Raw genomic sequence first — 24,430 nt, forward strand, 5'->3', positions numbered from 1 at the left:
AATAACAGAATAAACATTCTATACTTAAGGGTTTAGTAAACCTTAGAATTATCATTAATATATGAAATTTGCCAATATCATGAGATGCTGTCTCATTAAAATTGTCAAGCAGTAAATTTCAAGACCTAATGCTCTCCAAACTGTTTATACTGTATACTTTTATATTCTATGTATTAGATATGTTAGGGAGTTGCTAAAATGCTGGAAAAAATACATAAATAAAGGTAACAGTGAAAAAGGATCATAAACATTTAAATAACATACTGACAACAAGGGACGATTTGTTGCAAACCCTTCTTTTAATTTTTAGGAAATTGTCAATTTCCCTTTCAAACTATTAATGTGCCAGCCTTCACTACTGCTGATAGCAATTCATTCCTCAAGCTTAAATACCCTGTTAGAAAAGTAAGAGTAATTTAATTGGAGCTTGGCTTATCTTTTCCAAATCTTGTATCATCTCTTTATATCTTCAGAAAACAGCACAAAGAAATCAGTTGCCTTTATCCTATCATTCTCCCAGATAATTCTGTAAACTTCAAAAATATCACCTCTTATCCATGTTTTCTGATGTGAAAAAAAAATCTTAGCTATTCTAATAAGATAACCATTCCATCCCCAGAATCATCCTAATAAGAAACTTCTGAAGCCTTTCCAATATCCTTTCTTAGAGAAGACTAAACCTGTGCACAGTATTCCAGGTGAGGCTTAACTAGTAATTTGTATAAAGATATAATTGCCTCTCTTTTTTTTTACTTGTAATCAGTATATGTATAAATACACCTTAAAATTCTATTAGGCTTCCTGCTAGTAATATAGTGCTGCCTCAGTAGTTTGAATGACTTATCCACCACTATCCACCAAGGTAGTTTTATTGGATTAAGTGAATTAAATCCAATCAAAAGTACTGACTTCTAAAGAAACAACAGAATCTATACTTGTTGTCAAGAAGCAGTTTGCTTTCACATTCGGTTCATGAGGAAGTTGACTAATTTGTCCCATTGTGTACTGATATGACACTTAATTGACACCATTAATGAAGAATGGCAAAACAAGTGAATTATGAAAAATAAGATATCTTTTGTACAATCAAATATGCAAATAATTTAATATAAATATATTATTTTGCATCAAAATATTAGAGATATATCAAAAGTAAAGGAAACACAAATGTAATAATCAGAATTGCCCATTATGAATGTGTGAAAATAATTGTGTCTTGATGGGTGATATAGTAATTGCTGTGTAATCTGCATATTAATGTTCTCAAATTGATTTACATTATTGATGTTAAAACTTTTTATCAGTGTAAGACAGTCTGCTTCTGCAGTATTTACAGCTAAGTAATGATACCAAGTCTAATTTGTGTCACTATTGTTTTAGGCTATGTTTTTAATCTTTTAATTTAGTTGTTTTGTATTGTTGTTAGAAGGAATTTAGCATGATGTAATGGTGATGTGTAGAAGTTTTCTTATTCTAGGTAACATGAAGACTACATAATGCCTGGTATTTTCTCAAAAACCTAAACAAAAAATAGGTAACAACAACAATATTTAAACACTAGAAGCTTGTTGGCTAGTTAGTTAGAAAGTGAGACATTCATTTCGTCAAAGAGTTAATCAGTGAGTTAGTCAATTAGTTAATGAATCTCTTAAGTGTTGAGTCATTCCATTTCAAATCATCAAATCACTGATGGTACTTAGCTATGGGTTAAGTATACCTGCGATTTTTTTTTTTTTTCAAAATTCTTTTTTCTTCCGGAAATAAAAACATTTGAATTTTAGCCAAATTTGATCAAAAATTGCTCGTGGTTGCCGTTTTGGATTTTCACAAATACTCTGTGCCATTGTAATTATTTTCATAATTTTACCCAATTTTATTGAAATTGGGCCAAGATTTTCCCTCCCCCAAATTCAAGTATAAGGAATCCAAATATGGAAATAGCTTTTTTTTTATCGTATTTAGTTTATATATCACATTTCAGGATCCCACCTTGTGGTGGGTGATGCCTCGTCAGGTATGCTTAATATTATATTAGCACTAAATCTGCATGCTTTTGTAATGGTCACTGTCGAGATGGGGTGTTTCTGTAAGACAATCAACTGCTTCTCTAGTGCTTCCACACTTAACTTTCCACATTTGTCAATGCTGTGCTGTTTCAAGTCATGATTCTACAGCACTTTTCTGCTGATAGGAGGTGTTGTACATTTCTTTTCTGAATCCATTGGTGCCTGCGGGTTCAGCTTTTTGCTCTTGTGTTAATTATTGAATGAACAGCATACCTGTTCCAGAAGTTGTGCTATACCCCACAGATGTGCTTTCTTTTCATATTCTTATCCTTGTACACCTGTTCTTTCAGTGCAGTCGCTTTCTGCTTGATTAGATATTGATGTACCTATTGGAATTACATTTTCAGTGTAAGAAAATATTAACTTCTGTTAATAAGAGAAAAAAAATCAGATGCTGCTTCGAATGCCACCTGATAAACCTTTGAATGTTTACAACTGTCTTTGAATTCCTGGTTAGTGAATGAAGTTTCAAACATAGACCTATCAAAATAACAAACATTCAACATTATCAGTTTCTCTCATAATTTTAGTATCATCAGCAAATTTAAAAACATAACAATTAAAAAAAGCTATCCAGTATGTTGGTATGATTAATGAACAATAAAAGTTCCGAAAACAAACTACTGAAGCACCCTACAAGTTACTTTCTTCTGTTTAGAGAAATACCCTTAGGAGTTTTGACATGGTGTTTTAAAGATTTAGTAGCTTATAAACTATGAATCAGTTTCTCTCTCTTTGTTTCTGATTATTTACAAATCTAAAAGTTATCTTATGTTTTCAGGTTTTTTTTATTGCATCAAGCATTAACAGATGAATTCTTGATGTGAATAATTAATTAAAACCAGCAAACCCTCTGTTTAAAAATGTCTGATGACCATAGTGGAAACTTAAGTGATGATGATGAAGATTTTGAAAGTGAAGCTCAACTTTCAGAGCTTCAAGGAACTCTCAACAAATGGACAAACTACATACATGGATGGCAATCAAGGTATATCGTCTTAAAGGATGGCACACTCTCATATTATAAGTCTGAAAATGATACTGGATACGGGTGTCGGGGTGCCATTAGTATACACAAAGCCACTATCAAAGTGAGTGTTGTAGGTTTTCATACTAATGTATTAATCAAATATTATATCCTCATTTCTTTTTTTATGAAAACCTTTGTTATAAGAAATGAGTAACTTAAAAATACAATATAAACAAATTTTTTTATGTATGAATTCTGTTTTCTCTACATGAAAAGGGATTGAAATGTTTCAAAAATGTTTTACTTGTTGCAGGTGACAGGTAGATTTTTTTATGTCTTCTTCTCATTATAACCTGATCCAAAATAACAGAACAGAAAAATTTAATTTTTCTTCACAATTTTTAAAGCTTGAATGAAACACTTTTCTGGATACAATGAAAAAATAAATTAATACAGTATAATATAAACAGTCAGTGTCTGACTAGCATACTTACTAGGTCTTAAGTTTTTAAGGGTCTAATCCAAGGTCTGGTTGTGTCTTTAAGTTCTTTTTTTTGTTTTCTTTATCATCATCAAACCACCACAGTATAATGGCTGGTTTTGGGTCAGAATTGACAATCATGTAATAACTGAGTTACAAAAGTAGTAACTCATTCACTGGCTCCTTTGTGAGTTTTTAACTCCATCAGACTTGACATGTTCATTACAGACTGTTGAATATATCAGAACAAACATAAAATTTTTGGCCAGGACTTCTTAATTGTACTCCCATCTCCAGTTGTGATTCTCAGCACATGCATTACACATTCCCACACATTAGATTTTTCTTTATCTTCTTTGGTTCATAGCCATTTGGTGATAAAAGTTTAGAATAAAGAAATGATATTATAGTCTTTCCACACTGAGAAATGTCCACTCCTTCACAGTCTGGTTGTTAATTTACTGACATCAAAAGCAGAAAACAGTAACATTTCTGGATAATTACCTATGTGGCTATCACTTAATGAACCAAGTCTATCACTAGTAGCATCTTTTACTCTGTACACTAACAACTCTTTCTGACCTTTAATAAAATCCAAAGATGTTGGATACTCCTCCATTTTTTTCTCTGTTTCAGTTGAACATCTTATTACATCCAATTCTTGTTGTGCTCTTTCATGAACTTTTTTTTTTTTTTGTTAAAAAAAACGTTTAATATGTTTGTCTTTGGTTTGTGTGACCTGTGATAATCAATGACTATGCATGCATCATTGGGTTGTAGGAGGCAACTCAGAATGGAAACCATGGTGAATAAAGTTTTAAGAATTGTAAACATGAAAATTGTCATTTTCATCTTGAAGTTTGGCTCTGAGCCCATGAGTCTTTGTCTGTGTCTCAGATCTTTTAGTTTTATTTAGATTGTTTTCCTGTATGGGGTAACATCTGCTGCATAATTTTGGTTAAGTGCTGACATAACTTTTTTTCCCCCTATGAACAACCCATGCTGACATAACTTTTTTTCGCTCTATGAACAACCCATGAAGTCCCTTTAATGGTAGGGGTGCACCAAAGCATTGATTCCCAGTCCATCAGCTGTGTTTGTTAATGTTCTCCACTGCGATCTGCTCTTATCATAGAAATGATAAACCCATCAAGTAGAACATTGACTTCAGTAAACAAACCTCTCAAGTGAAGATTTGTACGTTTTCAATCTGTGGTCCACAGGTTCCCTTCATGGAAAATAAATAGCAGCATATATATTATAATCCCATTGTAATCCTTGAGAAAAATAAATTCAGGTGTTCTGTGGACAAAACAAAAGTTTGAGAACCTACTTTAATGGGAAAAAAAATCATTTAATGATGTTAGGACAACCAATAGCTAATTGTACACATTTGCTCGACATCAGCATCAAGTTCAGTAAATATTTGAAAGAAAAAGGCAGTCAGCCCCTCATCTCTTGCACTGTTTGATGCCGACAATTTTCACATAGTGTATCTGCAGTTACCAATCTTCATCTAAATATGAAATGTAGAATGGTGCTTCCTTAAGATTATTTGAATTGTTGGTTGATTTATCCAATGCTACATCAGTAAACTTTGAACTACTAATTATTTCTAGTAACTTTTCTTTCTTGGGTTTGCAATTTACTGAATAAAATTATTTTCTTCTTTATATTGTCCCCTGGTGGGTCAGTGGTAAGTTATGAACTTCAATGATAAAATCCAGAGTTTGGTTTCCTGTAGTGGACAGAGTGCATATAGTCCATTATTTAGCTTTGCTTTCAAAAACAAAATTATTTATCAGTTGTAGTTCTGTGATTCTTCCATCTTTACAGTTTGTATTTTACAGCGCTGTTAACTTTGCAAGATCAGTGTAGAGCTTTTCATGCTTAGCAGAGAAGAAATCAGTGTTAAACACTTTTTTCCTATTAGTTTCATGTCATGTTTTCCCATTTTAATCACAGCTTTAACAACACAATCTGTTTTGTGAGAATGCCCATTTTTAATTGCCAATGATTCAGATTCTGTTAGAAATTAGTAATTTTTACTTTTGTTAAATTGTTGGCAAAAACTAAAATACATCTTCTTCTGGTCAGAAAATAGCAATGGATGCCAATTTCCACGAAATATTCTCATTTCCTTTTCATACTGTAGTAGAGTTGAATCAGCAAATGATTCTGCTTGCTAGTGCTGGTTGTTTTCTGTCCACAGATTTGATGAATCCATTTCAGATTTTTTTGTGTTTTTATTTAAGAAAATTAATTATTGCAAATGATGAAACCAAGGTAGGATATGACAGTAATGAATGCCAGCACCAAAATTGACTACAGACTTTGATATGTTAATTGAAGTCATATCTGCACATTGATATGGATAAATTTATAGACTATGAGAATATTTGATTTACAAAGTTGAATAAAACAGGAGCAAGTTTGTACTCATTTCATAGGACAATGTAAATAGGCTTATCAAAGACAGAGTAACCAGATTTCAGAAACATTGATTGATAAACTTGTTAAAACTTGGGTCAGTTCAAACATATAATGTTGTGATTTAATTTGTAACAAAATGCTTCATTTTTTTATAGATAGTGAGCATTGTCATAAAATTCTCCAAAAAGTTTAATGAAATCAAACACAATTATATTTTTTTATTTTCTATTATAAATTAAATAAATAAACCTTTGTATTGAAAAAAAGTGTTTATGCCCTCAAGCAATATACAAAACCTCCTGTTCCTAAAAGGTTAACATTTGGACATTAACTTAACAATTTTTCCACCTGCCACTGGTGACATGTAACTGATGTTTATACTTTTTATCCATAGAAAGTCACCTGACAAGTAGATGGGGAATTTTGACCCCTGGCATGTAAATATTGAATCAAGATATGAATGTGAAATGTGACTTACTCAATTGTTTGAAATAGAAGTACTACAAAACATTTGTAGTTGTACTTAACTTTGGAATTTTATGTTTTTTTTAGCCACATGAATTCGATGAATGTAGGTTTGATGTAAGTGTCCATGACTGTGTGTGGTATCTACGTACTGACTGTCCAGAAGAAAGAAATCATTGGGTAGAAATCCTGGAGGCTTGTAAGGTAAATATTTACTATAAGATGGGTTTATACTTAAATATGAAGGTCTTTAAACAGAAGCATTATGAACTTCTCATCTTTTGTATGAAAAAACTATTTTTATATTTCACATATTCATTAAAGTATATTATGAGCCACTATTGCACAAAACCGTAATAGAATGTTCAGGCAAAAAGCTCTTTAAATAGTAAAGATTCAGTTGAAACAACACTTTAAAACCTTCACTATTGACTGCTAAGGCTGTACGCTTGTAAAAATGCACAAAAAAGCATGCATGTTAGACTTACAAGGAAAAGAAAATCCACTCAAAACGGTCCATTTTTAATTATTATTATTCTCTTGCCAGCCTACAACAAAAATGGCTTGGTATATTGCACCCAAATTTTTTGTGGAATACTAAATAACGTATTGCGAAGGTCATAGAGGTATTGAATAGGCGATTTGTTTCTTCTGTATTTTACGTAAGCTAAAAAACATAATTCTGGTGTAAACAATGTTATCATTATCCCTTAAAGTTAACTTTCTACAAATATCTGGTGTTCCTTTAAAAAGCTTAAATACAGGGTGAAATGGGAATTACCAGCCAATAATAGATGAACTTTAGATGACTGTAACAGATAGATACTCAATGCTTTTTTGCATTGTACAATTGGTGTCTTTAGGGAGCTAATCCTTTCATTATGTATGAAGTGAAGAAGTAAAAAAAAAAAATCAGTACACATAATATAAAATTTTATTGCATACATTCATATAATAATTACTTTAAAAGGCACGTAGGTTTATTTAAAGCATTGTTTTAGATATATATATTTTATTTGAAAAGGCTGCTTTTCTACTGGTAAAATTTTATACATGCGTAGTGGGGGTTGTGTCTTAGTCTAGGCATATATTTGCCCATTGCTATGCATTATGTATAAAAAATTTAGTTATACATAAACCATAAATGCTGATTATATTCTCAAACAAATCAGCTACAGTAAATTATCCTTATGAACTGTATCAACTAGCCAACAGCTATGTTTATTATTTCAATGTATAAGGTTAACTACCATATCAAGTAACCATTTGCCCATAGTTGAGCATAAAAAAGAAAGCCAGCAAACAAGATAAATAAGAAATAGGGATTGAAAAAGTAAGGGAAACAATGCTGGAGAAATTGTAGACATGGTTTACTTCTAACCACAAATCCTTATTTTGACTCCACCAAATGTAACTCTAGGTAACAGGTAAAACAATAAAATTTAATTATAAATAGATGTATACTGTTACGAACTTAGAGCTACTTAGGATAAACGAATGTAGTTTCATGTTACAATTTGAAGTCATTCTAGAAGGAGAAAAAGGGTAATTTAGATATATTTCTTTTTTCTTTCTTTTTTTTTTCGGTGTTACGAGGTCGGTCGAATTGACCTATTCCGTTTTGAGATAGGGTAGAGAAAATAACAGATAAACTATAAAGTTTTACTGGAAAAAAAGAACGTGTGAAATGCATTTAGGAAGTTTTAGGGATTACACAAAAGAAATTTTAGATTTTTGAAATGAGGAAAAGTATTTTTAATTTTAACATGAAAATTACTTTGCACATTGAATATTCAAAACAAATACTCAATATATTCTTGGACAAATCTTTATTTAGTTTAATTAAAATACTTCACTAAAAACATGATTTTTTGTATGTGAAAGGCTTATAATATTAACCAAAAGACTGCCAAATTTTGTGAAGATATACACTATATTGAAAGTTAAGAGTATCAAATCTATAAAGACTAAACGATAACAAAGAGGTCACGTTGTTGGTAAAATTGATTGAGCTCGTGTTGAAAGAGTTAATCCTCGCAGGAAGATTTTCCTTGGGTTTCAAGAACTGTATTCCATTATCTTTGTTTTGTAATCTACTACTAAGCAAGACTGTTTGCCATTCTTTAAGTGACTCATTTTAGTTCTGTTTAACTTGTATGAATTAGTTGTATTAGCATTAATTTAAGAATAACTGCTTTTTGTTTAAGTTGTCTTTTAGGTTGAAGAGGTATAGCTACATTTTATTTGTAAAACATTTCTGGTAATGTTAAAAATGTTTTAGAAAGTTAAGTCTATTGATTCATCTGGTTCTGAGATAATTAGCATCTTCACAAATATTTTCCAGTTATCACTTTGATATATATATATATATATCTTTAGTTTATATTAACTTCTTTATTATTTAATAGTGCTGATTTTAATCACCTATTAACAAATAATGTAATTTATAGCATTGGAATTATGTATTTCATTATATATATAAGAGTGGGACTTGAACGTCCTTACTGTTTTACATGGTAGATCTATATTTGGATTGCATACTACTTATTTCACCAGTACCTTCTAACAAGATTTGTGATTTTTCTGTCTACTTGTGGCATATGGTTATTTTCATATGTTATTATTTTTGGACTGTAGTCAAAATCAAGGAGAAAACTAATAGGTATAATAGCACATGGCTTGAATGGGACTGAGATAATCCTTAGATGTCTAAAACACTGAGAGTAGATTGAACAGATGAAGAAAAATGTATTAATTATTCTGAGCCATCCAATCTATGCCTTGGCAACAAATATTAAGATAAATATAAATACTAAGTGATTATTGGAGGAATTTCTAGTGCTTGCTATCCATTGTAAGGAAGATAATATGTGTTTAGAGATGAGAATTCTGTGCTTTTAAATTGAAATGTAAATTATAGCTGTGGCTTTGGTTGTTATGTGTTTGTTTTCACAAGACTTAACAAGTATGATATTATGGATTGAGACATAGGAGTAAGTGAAAAAAAGGGATATGATACAGTATTTGCCTGCCCATCTATCACGTTATGAACAGCTATTTTTGGTGTAACATTTTTAAACTATTTTACATGTAAAATATTAATGTTAAAAATGATAGAAATTTAAATATTTTCACTTGTGAATGAAGATAAAATTCTGGACCACCTAGACTAAGCAGTTAACTGTTTTTCAGATGTATTATGGGTATTAAATGCATTTAAAATTGTTCATACGTTAAAAAAACTGGGAAGTAGTGTTGAAGCTTTTTTAACTTTGTTGTATTTCTGTTACTTCATGGTTCAGTTTATATTTTGTCTTAAATCTGTTTCCCACATATTACATCTAACATATTGTGTGGTGTTGTTTTAAGTCATATTTTGAATATATATTCCCGGACATTATAAAATAACAAAGAACTGTTCATTCCATCAAATAGTTTCTTGAGCATAATATATGTATGTATATATAAATTTTTTTCCGTGTAGGCAGATTCAGCATATGGAAGTGAGAACAGCCTACGTCGCCATGGTTCTGCCATCTCTCTTGGTTCAGCTAATCTTTCCACAGCCAGTGTATCTTCTTTTAAGAAAGCAAGAGGTCTCAGGGTTAAACTTGCTGAAATGGAGACATTCAGAGACATTTTGTGCCGACAAGTTGATACTCTTCAAAGCTACTTTGATGCCTGTGCTGACACTGTTACAGCAACAAATGATAAAGAAAATGATACTCACTGTTAGTACTAGTTTTTTGCATATTGTTAAAATTATTTACAGTGGATATGTACAAAGTACTCACTGTCTTACTGAAACTAAGTTTTGCATAAATTATATTTTCTATTGTTCTTTAGCAGAAGTTATTTCATTTAATGATTTTGTTTTATTCATTCAAGTTCAGTCATTAGTTCATTTTATCTTTGGAAAAAAACACTATAGACATTTTGACTTGCCATACATTTTACTTATCATAACTGATAATTGCATTGCATAATTATTTTTCATCTTGTTTTTTGATACCTATTCTTTACCTTAAGTTTTATATGACCAACTCAAAGTGCACATGTCACCAGAGAAGCCTTCCCCTTTATCTCTCTGACTTTCAGGATTGTTTGCTAATTAACTTTACATGGCTGATGGTCATTTTTGTACCCAGTAGAAAGAGCAGATTTTTCTCTCTATAAATCTTATAATTCTGTATTCAGTTTTGTCATCATAAGTCATTAGTCAAGAAGAATAGCTTGGCTTGTGTTGATCAGATTTGGTGCTCCGAACAGTAATATAATGTTTCTTATGTATTTATAGCTTACATAGAAAGCCAAATAAATTATAATAGTTTTTGGGATCTTATATTCCAGAGACTAATACGTTGTGTTCTAAAATGCAAATTTGAAACCTATATGAATTTTTATTTGAACAACCAAACAAGGCTTAAGGAAGAATGTTTTAAGATTTTTTGCTCAAGTGCAAATTACTCAGTTTCACAGTGAGTACTACAAATCCTTGTTTTTTTATGGATGTTTTTTATTTATTGTTGTAATTTTTCAACAAAAGTAACTAAAGTGTAAAATTATAAATATCTCAACTTAGCCTAACAAAAATTCAGTAAAATAAAATGTCTAAAATTTCATTGCTTGAATGTGGTGTGAAATATGACACTCAGGTCATGTACTATTTATGTTAGATCAATAAGAAACAGCTAATGAGCTTCCTTTGTGATTTATTGCTTTTGATCTGAGTATTACTACTCCAGTAGGTACAAAATACAACAATAAAACCACAAAACTAAAAGAAAACAACTAAAACTATAAAATAAGTAACTTCGAACTTTGTGATCAGTACTGCAGTCAGTGCAAGAAAAAAATCTTATTATTCAGTTTATTTCATATTTTTTAACTTTTCATTTTGATATACATTGATAATTTCCCTACAGTTAGTAACAGGATAGAGAAAATCAATTTGCTTATCACACAACTCACATTATTTCTAAAATGACCTTTACAACTTTGCTGAATAAAAAGTGATATATAATTATTTAATCCTTTTTGATACCTTTTTCTAAGTTTTGTATGACAGGTTTAATACAATATCGATACTGTATTCTTGATCATGGTTTCTATTTGATGCTTATATTTTGACAGTCAAATTCATATAAGAGAATTTAAATTGTAAATAGTTTTAGATTATAATAAAGAAATTTTAATTTATAAGCTTTGAAGATATTGTTCAAATAACTATTATCTGAAATATCTAGCCATAACTCAATAAATTAATACATATTATATTTCATTTTTTTATAAAATAAAACTGATAAACATCTACATTCTGTAAAACTTAACAGTTACAATGTTTTAAAAAGTTGTTCTTCCAAGGTGAAACGAATCGTGTTTTAAATCTTTATAACTCGTCAGAAAGTAATATTTTTTTATTATTATAATCAATAGTGGCTGAACTTGAAGACATAGAAGACAATGGAACATCTCAAGATCCACCTGTCAATTCTGAAGACAGACTTTATGATTTACCATCTAGTTCCTGTAGGTTTAAAGGTATGTTTCTTTTCCATACGACGTATCATTTAATAGTAATTGAATAATATTATAATAGAGAACCTTTTGTTACTTATCTGTTAAGGAGATTTAATATTAATATAGTTTAACTCATTTGGTATTGGTAATGCATTTTAATTATATACCTATTTTGATCAAAAATATAAAATATGTATGTTTTATTATGGATATTTGGTTTGATGTTCATGGAAACAGATGGTTTAACTGAACTTTAAATATATTTTGATTTAAACTCATTCTTCATTGTAATTTAAGTCCGCAGGTTTAGCACAAATTTATCGAGTTATTAGTGATTTTACATTTTTAGTGTATTTATATCTTTTGCTTACCTGACATAAGTTTGTTCGTAAGGTCAACATAGATGTTGATAAATAATTTTTGTTGATATTTTATCTTTTATCATGTTTATATCTGTACCTTTGAATCAGTGTCTAATCCAATGTAACAACAGGCCAATTAACATTAGCAATACTTTTTTTTTTTAGATCATACACACATCCCTCACATAACCAAAGAATTATTATCTCAACATGGGGCTCATGCTGTAGATTTTAAAGGAGAAGCTATTACATTCAAAGCTACAACAGCAGGAATTCTTTCTACTCTCTCTCACTGTATTGATATAATGCAGCAACGGGAAGAAAACTGGAAGCGACGCTTGGAAAAGGTAAAAATATTAAGTCTATAATATATTTGTTTGTGAGGAATTTGCTTTCTCTATCTGAAAAAAGTCTATTTCATTCATTATGAAAGTTTTAAAAGCCTTCCTAGAAAATGTTTTAAGCACATTTTGTCTAAATCTAAAATTAAATGCAAGTTTTATTCCTAGAAGGTAACGTTTATGTTATTTTATCTTTCAGAAATGTATCTTTATCTCCAAGTTTTTATTTTTAGTTCTAGAAATTTTTGTAAGCTTGATTTTTTTTGATAAATAAGTTAGCACAAAGGATCACGTAAAATAAGACCCAAAACCCGAGCGCTTTCGAATAGTTGGCTATTCTTCTTCATTAATTATTGCAGTTTTTATGCAGATATTTATCCATATGGTATTATTTAACTTTTATGTGTTTTATGATGTTATTTTATGCTATTTGTTGTAAATGTATACATCTAAAATTAAATGATCTGTTGTTCTTTAACTCTAGATCGGTACATTATGCCCCAAGGACAAAATTACACTATTGACAATAAACTTGTAGTCATTCTTCCACATATTTAAAAGTAAAACTTCAGATTTGTGATTTATTCAATATGAAAAAGTTTATTTGTTTAATTTTATAGTTGTAGTCCCTATGAGGAAAGTTGAAATATTTTTGAACAAAAATAGTGTAGCTTTATTGATTTTAATTAGTTACCGTTTTTCAACCTTGGTTGTCTTGATCTGATGGAATTGTCTATATCTTATCATTAACAATGATTTAAACATAATGAAAATTATTTTTCTCTGCTATATAAGCCTATACGGCTTTCAGTTCAGCAGAGATTCTTGTAGAGATTGTAACAAAGTAATAAAAGCTTAGTTTGATGATATGCAGCTAGAAGAAAAGGTATTTGCAAACAACTTCTGTCACAGTTACAGTCATATTTTGTTAAAGCTTGCAAAATGTTTTATCATTTTATGCTTCATTTGAATTATGATGCAGTATGAATAAATATTTTTTTTTGTGGAACAAGGTGAGGTAAGCATAGTTCAATGGTTTTCAGTCCGTGGTTCATGGCCTTTCTTCAGGTGGTCCATGGAAATGTTGCATGAGTATGGAAAGGTAGTGACAGCATAAAGTATAAATCCTGTTGTGGTCTGATCCACTGAGATAAAGAAGAAATTCAGCTGATAAAACAAACAAACTTTGAAGATCACTGGCTTTACTGAATCATTTTACCAACAAAACCCAGTGTTAGGGTGTGTTCACATTTTGCCATATCAGCATAAGTAACTGCTTGAATAGGCAACTAAAATGACAGAAATGTAAAAAAAAATATATATATATATGAAATAAAACCGGATTAACAGTTTAAAAAAGAAAGTTGGCTTGCATATAATTGTGGTATGGTAAAGTTTTTTATACTGTGCATCAGTGATTGTAAAATTTGTTATTGCATGTTATTTTTCAAATCAAAACAAAGGTAAAATTTATAGTTTTATAAATAATATCAGGGACCATTTACAAAATGGAAAGAGGTGAGTGGGGCCACTGTGTTTGATTTAGTACATGAGTGATATCTCAGCAAATAGAAAAGATATGAGGTTCTTATTTTATATTCTAGCTTGTTAATATCGGTAATTTGAGTTCCTAATTCATATGAAACTATAGACTTAGTATTTTGACATCACAAATATCTAATTTGAACCAGTGCTGCATTCAGCATACCACGTGACACACAAAAATCAATGTTTAACTGTGTTTTTTAATATTTACTTTTAAATTAAGAAATTAAATAATGTGTAATACTCAAATTTAAATCGTAATCTACAGTTTGATACCAAACTTATTGTCATGTATTCATGAAATAGTAGTGCAATAAAATTTTGAATGAGAGTCAAGAAATGTAATGACATGGCCTTTGACTCATGATCCATCGGAGAGGGTTAACAAAAGCTACAAAATTAGCAAGTGCACCAAACCAAACTTTCAGTACAGAGAAAGAGAAAAGTTGTGTGTCGTACATGTTAGGATTTTCTGATTTTATCATTGAGGGTGGTTACAACTAGAATGACAATATTCTCTGTTTGATATATGCAATATTTTAGTCTTAACTATTTTTTAATGCTCTCTTTATAAAACATATTGAATATGATGACAAATAATTATATTCATAACTGCATATTGCAAAAGATACATTTTTCTACAAGAAAGGATGTATAAAAGACTTAATCTGTTTTTGAAAATTAATTTAATATTTATCCTTTCATAAATTTTCATTTGATAACTTAGTGTTATTTCTGAATTGCATAATGGATGAATTGAAAAAATTATGTTTATTTCTTTTCCTCCCAGGAAATAGAAAAAAGAAGGAAATTAGATGAGCTATACAAACAAGCAGTCTCAGATGCCAAGTCTCAACAACCAATTGTGTTGGGTGGTCCAGATTACGAGGTCAATAAAAAAAAAATTACTAGCTTTATAATGATTGTTTTTACAAATTACTAAATCATTAGTAATATCAATCTTTGCCATATTAAGTAATATGGAACACATATTGCTGTCAAACATATTTTCCTCTTTGACCTATAACCTGCAAATTTAAACTTCATAAAAGTTTTTTTTTCTTTCTATTATGTAAAGATTTTTTACAATTCGGGAAGAAAAAAAAAACTTACTTGGATTAAACTATTATCTCATTTATCCCAATGAACATTTTTCATTATTACGTTTGTTAACAAAAGTACAAACAAACTGAAGAAAAGGGAAGAACATTGATGTCAAACGAGCATGCATCCTCATTAATTTTGGTCTTTTGTGTGAAATCTACATCTTTTAGTCTCAAACTACGTGTTATGGTCTTTCATGTATTCTATTATGATGTTTTGTGTAAAAATCTGTACGTGATGGAGAAATGTAGAAATCATTTTCCGATTCAGGAATGACTGTAGAACATGTAAAAATTTCGAGACAATATAACCATCACAGGCCTGTATTTGTGCAACTATGAATAAACTTATTATTTCCTTGTATTATAAAGAGCATTTTAGGTAATATTTAATAATTTTTTAACACAACTGAGCTAACATCCAAATTAAGATTAAATTAATTTAAAAGGTATTTCATCAAAGACAAGTTGACAGTACGTATTAACCAAACCTTAACTTTAGTTGGTTACTATAGTATCACTGGAAAAGCTAATTATGAGAGTAGATTAAGTTGAATAATGATTTCAGTATTACATGCAATATAAGTTTGTTAGTGGTGTAAAACTTGCACTGAATTATGAGATGGACACTCACTGTTATACTTTGAGTTGGGAAAAAAACTTACTACTAGAATTTTATTTATGTTTCTGTGAAATAAAGAAAACCAAGTTTATATATATATATATATATGTGTGTGTGTGTGTGTGTGTGTGTGTGAGTAAAGTTGAAAAATTGCTTTAGAAATTTGAAAGAATTGTTTGTAATCAACTTTGCATGTAATCTAGACTTTAACCTTGATGTAATAAGTTTCTGTTCAGTGTTATTAAGCTCTCCTTCTCTCTTCTATTCCATTCAACATCAGGAAGGTCCCCACAGTGTAATTAATGAAGAAGAATTTTTTGATGCAGTTGATGCTGCTTTAGACAAACATGAGCAGCAAGAAGAAGAGAGGGTCTGTTATTCCATTTCTTAAATATTAAGTTATGTAGTTATATTAAGGTGCAGTTGTTATTAAAGTTCCACCAACATTTTAGGCAGTGGCTTTCTTTAGGAAATCACTATGTACAATTTGTTCTTTGTTTTGACTGTAATTATACAATGACATTATCTGAAGAAGGGTTTTCCTTGAAACAGTTTGATAAAAAAAATAGTGTAATTTTATTATATTTATGCAGTATTCTAAGGAATTTTTTTTCTTCTATTTTAAAGTTTTTTACACTAAAAAAATGTGTAAAGATAAGAAATTGTGTATAGCTATAGAAGCAGTATTTTGATGTATGTTGAAGTACAAATTGATTAAAATAATTATTGTCAAGTTGAAGAACTTAGTAGTTGATTTTTATGTGAATTTATTACTATGTTTTTCTGTGTGTGCTTAAACTTTTTATTGAATATTGTTTGAAGAGATCCACCCATCATCATGAAACATAATATGTGTTCACTAACTTTGCTATGCATATCCTTTCATGCAGTTTGGCTTAGTTTTTTATTTTAATCAGCAAAATTCTTTTGTTAACATTTATGGACACTCCAGTTTTGTCTTGTTATCAATCAGTAATCTTAAGAGATATTTTAATTAGTAAAAGTTTGAATTTTATTCACATTCATTGTACATAGCTTATATTGATTAGTTTATTATATTTTCAGAGACTTTCCAAGAAAATAACAGCTGATCTAGCCCAACCACCACCATCTATTCTTACATGTCAACACAGATTATGGCCTGAGGTGACGAGTTCTTTTTTTTTTTTCAAATATTAACTTTTTGACAAAACTTTTTCAATGGTAAACATAAATGTTATAGAATTGTTTCTATGGTATTTTAGGCCGTATAAAAATTGTAGGTTTGAATGATCATAAAAAAAATTAGAAGTATGAAGTAAAGTCAGTTTTTCAAAGTTTCTTATACTGTCTCTTACACTGTACTTTAAGGCTCAGTCACTTTGACTGACCTTTTATTCACCATGTAACCATGAAACTATACGTACTGTTTCTTTTAATGTAGTAAATGTATCTTCACAGGATTTGGCAGCATTTAATAAACATTTAAAGTGCATGAAGAAACAGATTTTTTGATTAAGTATTTTTACTAAAAATATGTCTGTGAACATGTGAAGTCATAGTCTGAATCGGACTCACTAATCATGTTAAAAGTAATAATATACTTCTTCTCATCATATAGTTTTCAAATATATAGAACATTCTAAATGAAAATGAAAGGTTTTTCAGTGAAACTATTTTATCTGTTAATTTTTTACCCTAACTCTGTATGAGTCCTGTTCATTTTTACCATCTTATAACCACTACAAAAACAATACAAAATACATCAAAGTTACCATTTTTTTATTTCTAGATTGACTGCAAATTGTAATGGTAAATCGGGCTTATAACAGTTTACATATGTTTTTATTTAATTTAATTTTTTTTATTGCTCTTTGAGTGAATCTAACTACTAAACATGCATAACAAAACTATAAATACCGAGCAAGCAAACAGTTCAAGTTATGGTAAAACAAAGTATTCATTTACATACATATGTGCAGCTGTCCTGAGAAATTTTCATTTATGTTTTCATATCTAACCTAACAAGTTTCTAATTTTTAAGTTTTAGCTACATTAAAAATAATTAAAACTAGCATGTGGATCATGTACTTTTTTGCAGTAAAAGTGTTGATAAAAGTTAACCTGAATTTTTGGTGGTGTTAGTTAGCACTTTTTTAAAATTTTTCTTTCAAACATTCAAATTATATTATGATTTGGAAATATCTATACCATAAGTTTATTACTTGCATTGAAACTCGGGAACTCAAATAACTGGGGTGGAAAGGATATTTAAATTGAGTAATTCAGAGCAAATAAGTGTAAAGTGATATAGAGGAGTGAATATTGAGAACTTATTTAAATATATCCTCTCAAAATTAAGAAATTAAAACTTATGTAATATTAAAGTTTAATGTTTTAACCATGTTTTGATGCCAAGTTTATTGACATACATTAGAATAGTTTCATTAATTAAATTTTCAATGTAACTGTGAAAAGATCATAATATTTACTTTTACCTATCTGTATCCAGAGGATTAATAGTTATTTGAATAGTTTTTTAAATAATCATTTTTTAGTTGTTTTTAATGCACTATTATGTACTTTGTCATTCTAATTCTGGCAGCTAAAGTTTTGTCCTAAAATATGTTGATAAATAGATAGTATTTATCTTATGTATTTTATCATGAAACAGTGTATGTGTGCATGCATAATTTTTATTAATTTTCTTTATTTACATCCTTACAAAGTGACTATTTTTAATGGTAAATGTTGGAATTAAGCATTTTATATTTTATAGCTTTTATTCTGGAACAAAAATCCTTTTTGAACTTGTTCAGTAACAAAATAATAATAAAAAAAAACACTGACAACAAAGTCCCTGTTTTTACTTCACATTCTTTTTGGATGTAATATATTATTCAAAACTTTGTTACTTTTCTCTCTCTCTTTGTCATTTTATACAATATTTTGTTTATGGGTCTGTGATATGCTAATTGATATTAATTATTTCCCATCTCTTGTGGTTAGTAAGGTGAATATTTAAAGTTCAATAAGAATCTTCAACATTTTTCTGCATACACGTTTATGTAGTTTTAACAATAGAACATTGATAAAGGAGTGTGGTTGAATTCCTTTTGCTAGCTGCGTGTTGTTCTAGTTCATTCCTGTATGCTTTCATGTGGGAAAGATCAGTGCAGAATAGAATATACTCTGTAAATATGGACAGTGATTTGATGGATCAGGTGATACCTGTAGGACATATTCTCCATTATTTCACAGTTTAAAATGAGAGGGATGGCATAATAGAATTTTGTATACGTAATGATCTGGAAGAAGTTACAATTCAGTCAAGTGAGTCTTGATCTCTAGTATAAGTGCTGTCCATTTGATCTGTGCACTCATCACTTTGGTTGCTTTTAAATAGATTTAAACTTTGTCATACATTGTGTTCAATCTATGAGTCTTAAGTTTTAATTGATGGAAGATATGACTTGTTGTGAAAGGGTAGTTTGTTTTTATTATTCTTTATTTGTGTCTTTTTACTTACTCTTCATTCTAAACTTTATTTTTTTAAACTTTCAGATTGAGGCTATTACTACAGAACAGCTGAGTTATGCAAAGATGGGTGTTGGGGAAGGTGGTTGGCAGTTGTTTGCAGAAGATGGAGAAATGAGAATGTATAAAAGAGAATTAGAAGAATGTGGTGTGGTAGTGGATCCTCTGAAGGCAGTTCACACAGTGCAGGTGTGTATAATACCAAAAGTAGTCCAAAAATAATATTTTTGAAAACTGTGTAGGTCATATTTTTGTTACTTATAATTTTTTTAAATGTTGGATATTTAGAAATTTTATATGTTGTATCTCATCTTATTGATAAATATATCTTTTTAAAATATCTAAATTGCTATTTTCACAAGAGGCATTTAATCCTTTCCATACAGGTAGGAGTCAAAGTACATGTCATCATGTTTTGTAGGTTAACATTCAAAATTTTATTAAACTACTATTTTATGAATGAATGTACTTAAATTTGGAATCAAATCATAGTCTGTAATTCAAATGTTAGTACTATACATTATTTCATTTCTTAGTTCAAAAGTAAATATTAAAAAAAAAGCTACATATTGACTTTTTGTGTGTCATATGGCACATTGTCCTCCTCTGCCTTTGCTCAGATTGTATTTAGGTGTCATAAAATGTAAAGTCTATGGTTTTTAATGAATTATAAACTCATATTGCCAATATTAACAAGCTAGAATATAAAATAAAAATCTCCTACCTATTCAATTTGCCGAGATATCATTATATTTAGGAAATCACCACAGTGACTCTGCCCACTTCTTCCTCATTTGAAAATACTTGTTTACCTATGCCTACTTCTCTTAACATGTTCGCTTCGATGTGCCCCACCAGTGAGTCACAACCAATTTTTAGTTATGGACCACGTGACATATTGGTAGGATACGGACAGTTAGGTTTGAAAGCCAGATTTCTCTTCTGCCATATGCATTTGGGACACTGTGACTGCTCCTCGGCACCTCTTGAATGGCCCTAGGGTAGGAATTATCAATACTGCTGATGGCAGCAAACATGTAAAGTACATTTATAACCAATCAAAAGCACTCCTTTTGAACCACATATTCCTGTAAATCTTTTTAAAGTATTTATGCAGTTAAAGCTGTTATAACCATTGAAGATTTTGAAGAGCAGTGATTAAGGCGATATACTGATTGGAAATAATATTTTTTTTATTCAGGATAGTTGGGAAGCTTGATGAATCAATGGAATTTTGTGGTATCAGTAAGAAATTTATAATTTTTTATTTCAAAATGCATACATAAAATTGACAAATTTATTTTTTACATCCTCCATGTGTGAAATTTGAAGAGGCTTAGCAAGTATGACACATAAGTACAGAAAAACTTTGTAACATTGTAAATAGTAGAGATAATTGTTTTCTATACATTTTTTATTTACTGTTCTATGTTTAAAGAAAAATAACTGAAATTTAAGAATTTATTTGTAGCCCCAAATTGACCTTTAAGACTTTCCATACTATAACATTTAACATGTCGTGTGTGTGTATCTTCATAACGTTTAGCAAGCTTTCAGTAAACATCATAAATCTTTTGTAGACAAAAATCAGAATTTTGAATGAAGTATTTTTACTGAAACTTTCTCAGTAAATATGTGGAGTCAAAGTGTTAGCTGCTCCGAATGCAAAGATATTTTCATATTAAGGTTAAATATGCTTTTCTTCATCTGTAAATTGTCAAATTTCATTTGAACAATCTCTAAAACCTCCTAAATAAATTTAAAACATTTTTTTTTCCATAAAAGTTTATATTTTATCTCTTACTTTCTCTGTACTAACTACACAGGGTTGGTCAATTTGACCGACATGATAACCACCATAAAAAAAAATATGAAATGGATCTAAGTTATTTCTTTCTTTCTATAATGACTGCATATTGTAACAGGAAACTACACTCGTTATCCTAAATAGTTTAAATAATGTATATATCTATCTATACTTCAATTTTATTATTGCCCTTTGAACCATGTTTAACCAATCTAACTTTATCTCGCCTAATAAGTTTCTGATTTTTGCATTTTAGCTATTTTAATAATAATAAATAAAGAATACACATAAAAAACAAGAAAATTTTTTTTTTGTGCTGTTGACTGTTGATGAAACTTAACCCTACTTTTTTATACTAGTGGTACTACTACACTAAGTATTTTTTATTTAATTAAATAATGCACCTAATAAAACAGAATAATAACATGTAAAAAACAGACAATGTCTTATAACTATTATAATTTTTCTGGCTTTCTAACTACAATCCAGCCCTGTTTATCTGGTCAGCTGTGGGTCTGAGCAATTAATGGCCGCTATATTGGGGTGGCCGTGTTATCACTGTATGGGATCAGACTGAGGCCTCAAAGGCACAGTACATACCCCTACATCTTGCCAATAATACTCACCTTTCTATGTTCTTGTTTGATACAGAATGTTGTAATAACATCTTTACATACCTATTTTTGCATTTCTTGTCTAAAAAATAAAATTCTACACTGTATTTTCAATTAACAGATAAATGCAAAATTTAGGAAGACGATGAGGTTCATGACTGTTCATTGCACCACACAGTATCAGAGGCCAAGGCATGGCACTAGTATGTGCACATGTGGTGACACCTGGCGGTAATGATACTCAAATAATGAAACAAAAACTTTTTGCCATTTCCATCAATAGAGCAAAGACAGTTGATTTGGCTGAGAAAGTGGAGCTCTATTTATTGCAAAATGGAGAGAAAGGTGACAAAACTTGAAATGAATGTGTGTGAATTTTCCTCTTTGAACAAATCTTTTGTTCACAAGAAGACCAAAGAAACACCAAAATAGAAGTATTACAAATTTTAAAGGAGTGTGAAAACATATTGTTTGTTTGATTGTGTGTGTATGATTGTGAGATCATCAGTGCAGCATGAGGTGTGAAGCATCAGGTAGGATTAGCTTGCCATTAATAGGGAACATCAATGGTCACCTTGTTTGCAACACCTACAAGATGTGGCCACTATCAATCGATGTACAGATAGTGGCCTCACTTTGACAGGTCTCAATTAGGCAGCAGCAGCAGGTGAGAGCTGGTCTGGGTGGCTGCAATACTGAGTTCAAAGAGACTGCTTGGGACTGGGAAACAAGTGAGTACAAGCCAAGTCGACTGCAATATGAGTGCCTATAATAGTGGATGTTTTACAAACATAAAATAGAAGGAAATATTTGGGACTGAGCCAAAATGGCTGTAATTAAGGGTTGACCACTATATCACATTGAGTGGTATGTGGATCTTGACTGTATGCAACAAGAGCCATCCAAAATTCTTTGATGTGTTTCTCATGGGAATAAAGTTTGAACTGGAAGCAAAATGGCCAATTTTCTGTTCAGAAAACAATGTAATACATCATTTGATAGATTAGTACTGTCTTTCTATTGGTTACAAATAATACAGTATTTAACATCAGAGAGAACTATTGGAAATTTGTGAAAAAGAGGATATGACAGGTGGGTGTGGCAAGAATGTTTGAATTTCTAGTTTTTGGCTCTATAAACAAATAAGATTGAAGGCTATAAAAATTGTTTTGCCTGAGTAAATGAGTAATTTATGTTAAATTCTATACTTTTTGGAGGGGTGGTAAATAAGTTAGAGAAGAGGGAAGACCTAGAGAGCATGTCACAATTTTCATACTAGGAAAGAGTGAGAATTTTTTATATATTTCCTTATGAAATTAAAAACTTAAAACTTATATTAAAATTTGATTTGTTAACTATGTTTGGATGCCAAGTTTATTCGTATACCATGATAATAGTGTTTTAATTAAATTTGGAATGTAACTGTCTTGTGCAATTTGACTTGCCCATAGTGAGAGAGTTAATAAATATTTACTAAATATATACGATAATGAAGATGATTTGTTTTATGAAGTGAAGTAAAAGGCTAATTCTGTTGAGCAGACCAGGATTACATCTACAGTTATTAGATTTGTTGTACACAGTTTATGATAAAGCATGAGATCTTAACTCATTTTTATGAATACCACCTGGTAAAGAATGATGGTATTTTCCCTGATGTAGCAGCTTGTGTACAAAGTATACATGACAAATTTAAATCTTATGTTACCATGACAGATTATTATATTCAAAATTAAGTTTAGCTTCATTAAATATATCAGAATAAATTCTGTAATCCTTAAGGTAGCAGCTTAGTGAAATCAGTTAAACTTTTTTAGTAAAGCAGGTAAAAGCATATAATACACTAGGTAACCTAATGGAAAAAAATCAAACACATTGTTGAAAGGAGCACTTTGTTTGTTATGCTTAAAGTAACTTTAGCTCTATGAGCACAGTTGGGGTCAAAATGTATATGTTAAACTTTTTACAGAGTTATTAAAAATTAATTAAACAACTTCAATGTTTATTAGTAAACTGGGCATTAAAATATAGCTTATAATACAAATTTTAATATTATATGTTTTAATTTGAAACGGAAATACCTAAACAACTTCTCAATCTTCACTTGTTTATGTCGTGTGTCACCTGTCTGCTCTGAATTCTCCTCTTTAAATTTTGTTTCTTCCCTAATGTGATTTTGTTATGTCCACTGTTTAAAAACCAATTATAGATATTGACATGTCAGAACTTAAAATAAGAACGTTCCATTTTCGTTAATTTTTGAGATATCAATAAATTTGTTACACCCGCCACGGAAGTTGCTCCCCCCCCCCCAAAACACTTTATTTTCGACATTACTTGTCACCTGGTGGGACGGCAGTAAATCTTGGGGGAAAAAAAATACCCTTCAGTGAACACAGCAGATAGTCTGATGTGGCTTTGCTATAAGAAAACACACTCACACACACTTGACATTACTTATTTACTCATGCTTACTTGTGAACTATGTAATTATGATGACTATCTATTCTGGTAAAAAGTGCCCTTTTCCTAAGCAAATTTTATTGAATGAAGACCTAAGTCAGTGCTAAAGTAAATAATGAAAT

At 30.0% G+C, this 24,430-nt stretch overlaps 1 protein-coding gene across 2 annotated transcripts in view; it reads left to right on the forward strand.

Annotated features, from left to right (window-relative positions):
• Positions 1 to 24,430, forward strand: part of LOC106478878 (collagen type IV alpha-3-binding protein-like) — a 35,340-nt gene that overhangs the window by 5,857 nt on the left and 5,053 nt on the right. Inside the window, exons 2-11 of one of the 2 annotated variants that reach the window (XM_013939461.2) lie at positions 620 to 699; positions 2,850 to 3,157; positions 6,503 to 6,619; positions 9,900 to 10,146; positions 11,852 to 11,956; positions 12,463 to 12,644; positions 14,974 to 15,072; positions 16,189 to 16,278; positions 16,974 to 17,054; positions 19,452 to 19,613. In XM_013939461.2, the coding sequence (XP_013794915.1) occupies positions 2,930 to 3,157; positions 6,503 to 6,619; positions 9,900 to 10,146; positions 11,852 to 11,956; positions 12,463 to 12,644; positions 14,974 to 15,072; positions 16,189 to 16,278; positions 16,974 to 17,054; positions 19,452 to 19,613 (1,311 nt within the window). In that variant the 5' untranslated portion in view covers positions 620 to 699; positions 2,850 to 2,929. Of the gene's footprint in view, positions 1 to 617; positions 700 to 2,847; positions 3,158 to 6,502; positions 6,620 to 9,899; positions 10,147 to 11,851; positions 11,957 to 12,462; positions 12,645 to 14,973; positions 15,073 to 16,188; positions 16,279 to 16,973; positions 17,055 to 19,451; positions 19,614 to 24,430 lie in introns of those variants that run through there. The other variant, XM_022382748.1, reaches the window with a different exon arrangement.

This window comes from Limulus polyphemus, unplaced genomic scaffold (assembly GCF_000517525.1).
Source record: "Limulus polyphemus unplaced genomic scaffold, Limulus_polyphemus-2.1.2 Scaffold12, whole genome shotgun sequence".
NCBI lineage: Eukaryota > Metazoa > Arthropoda > Merostomata > Xiphosura > Limulidae > Limulus > Limulus polyphemus.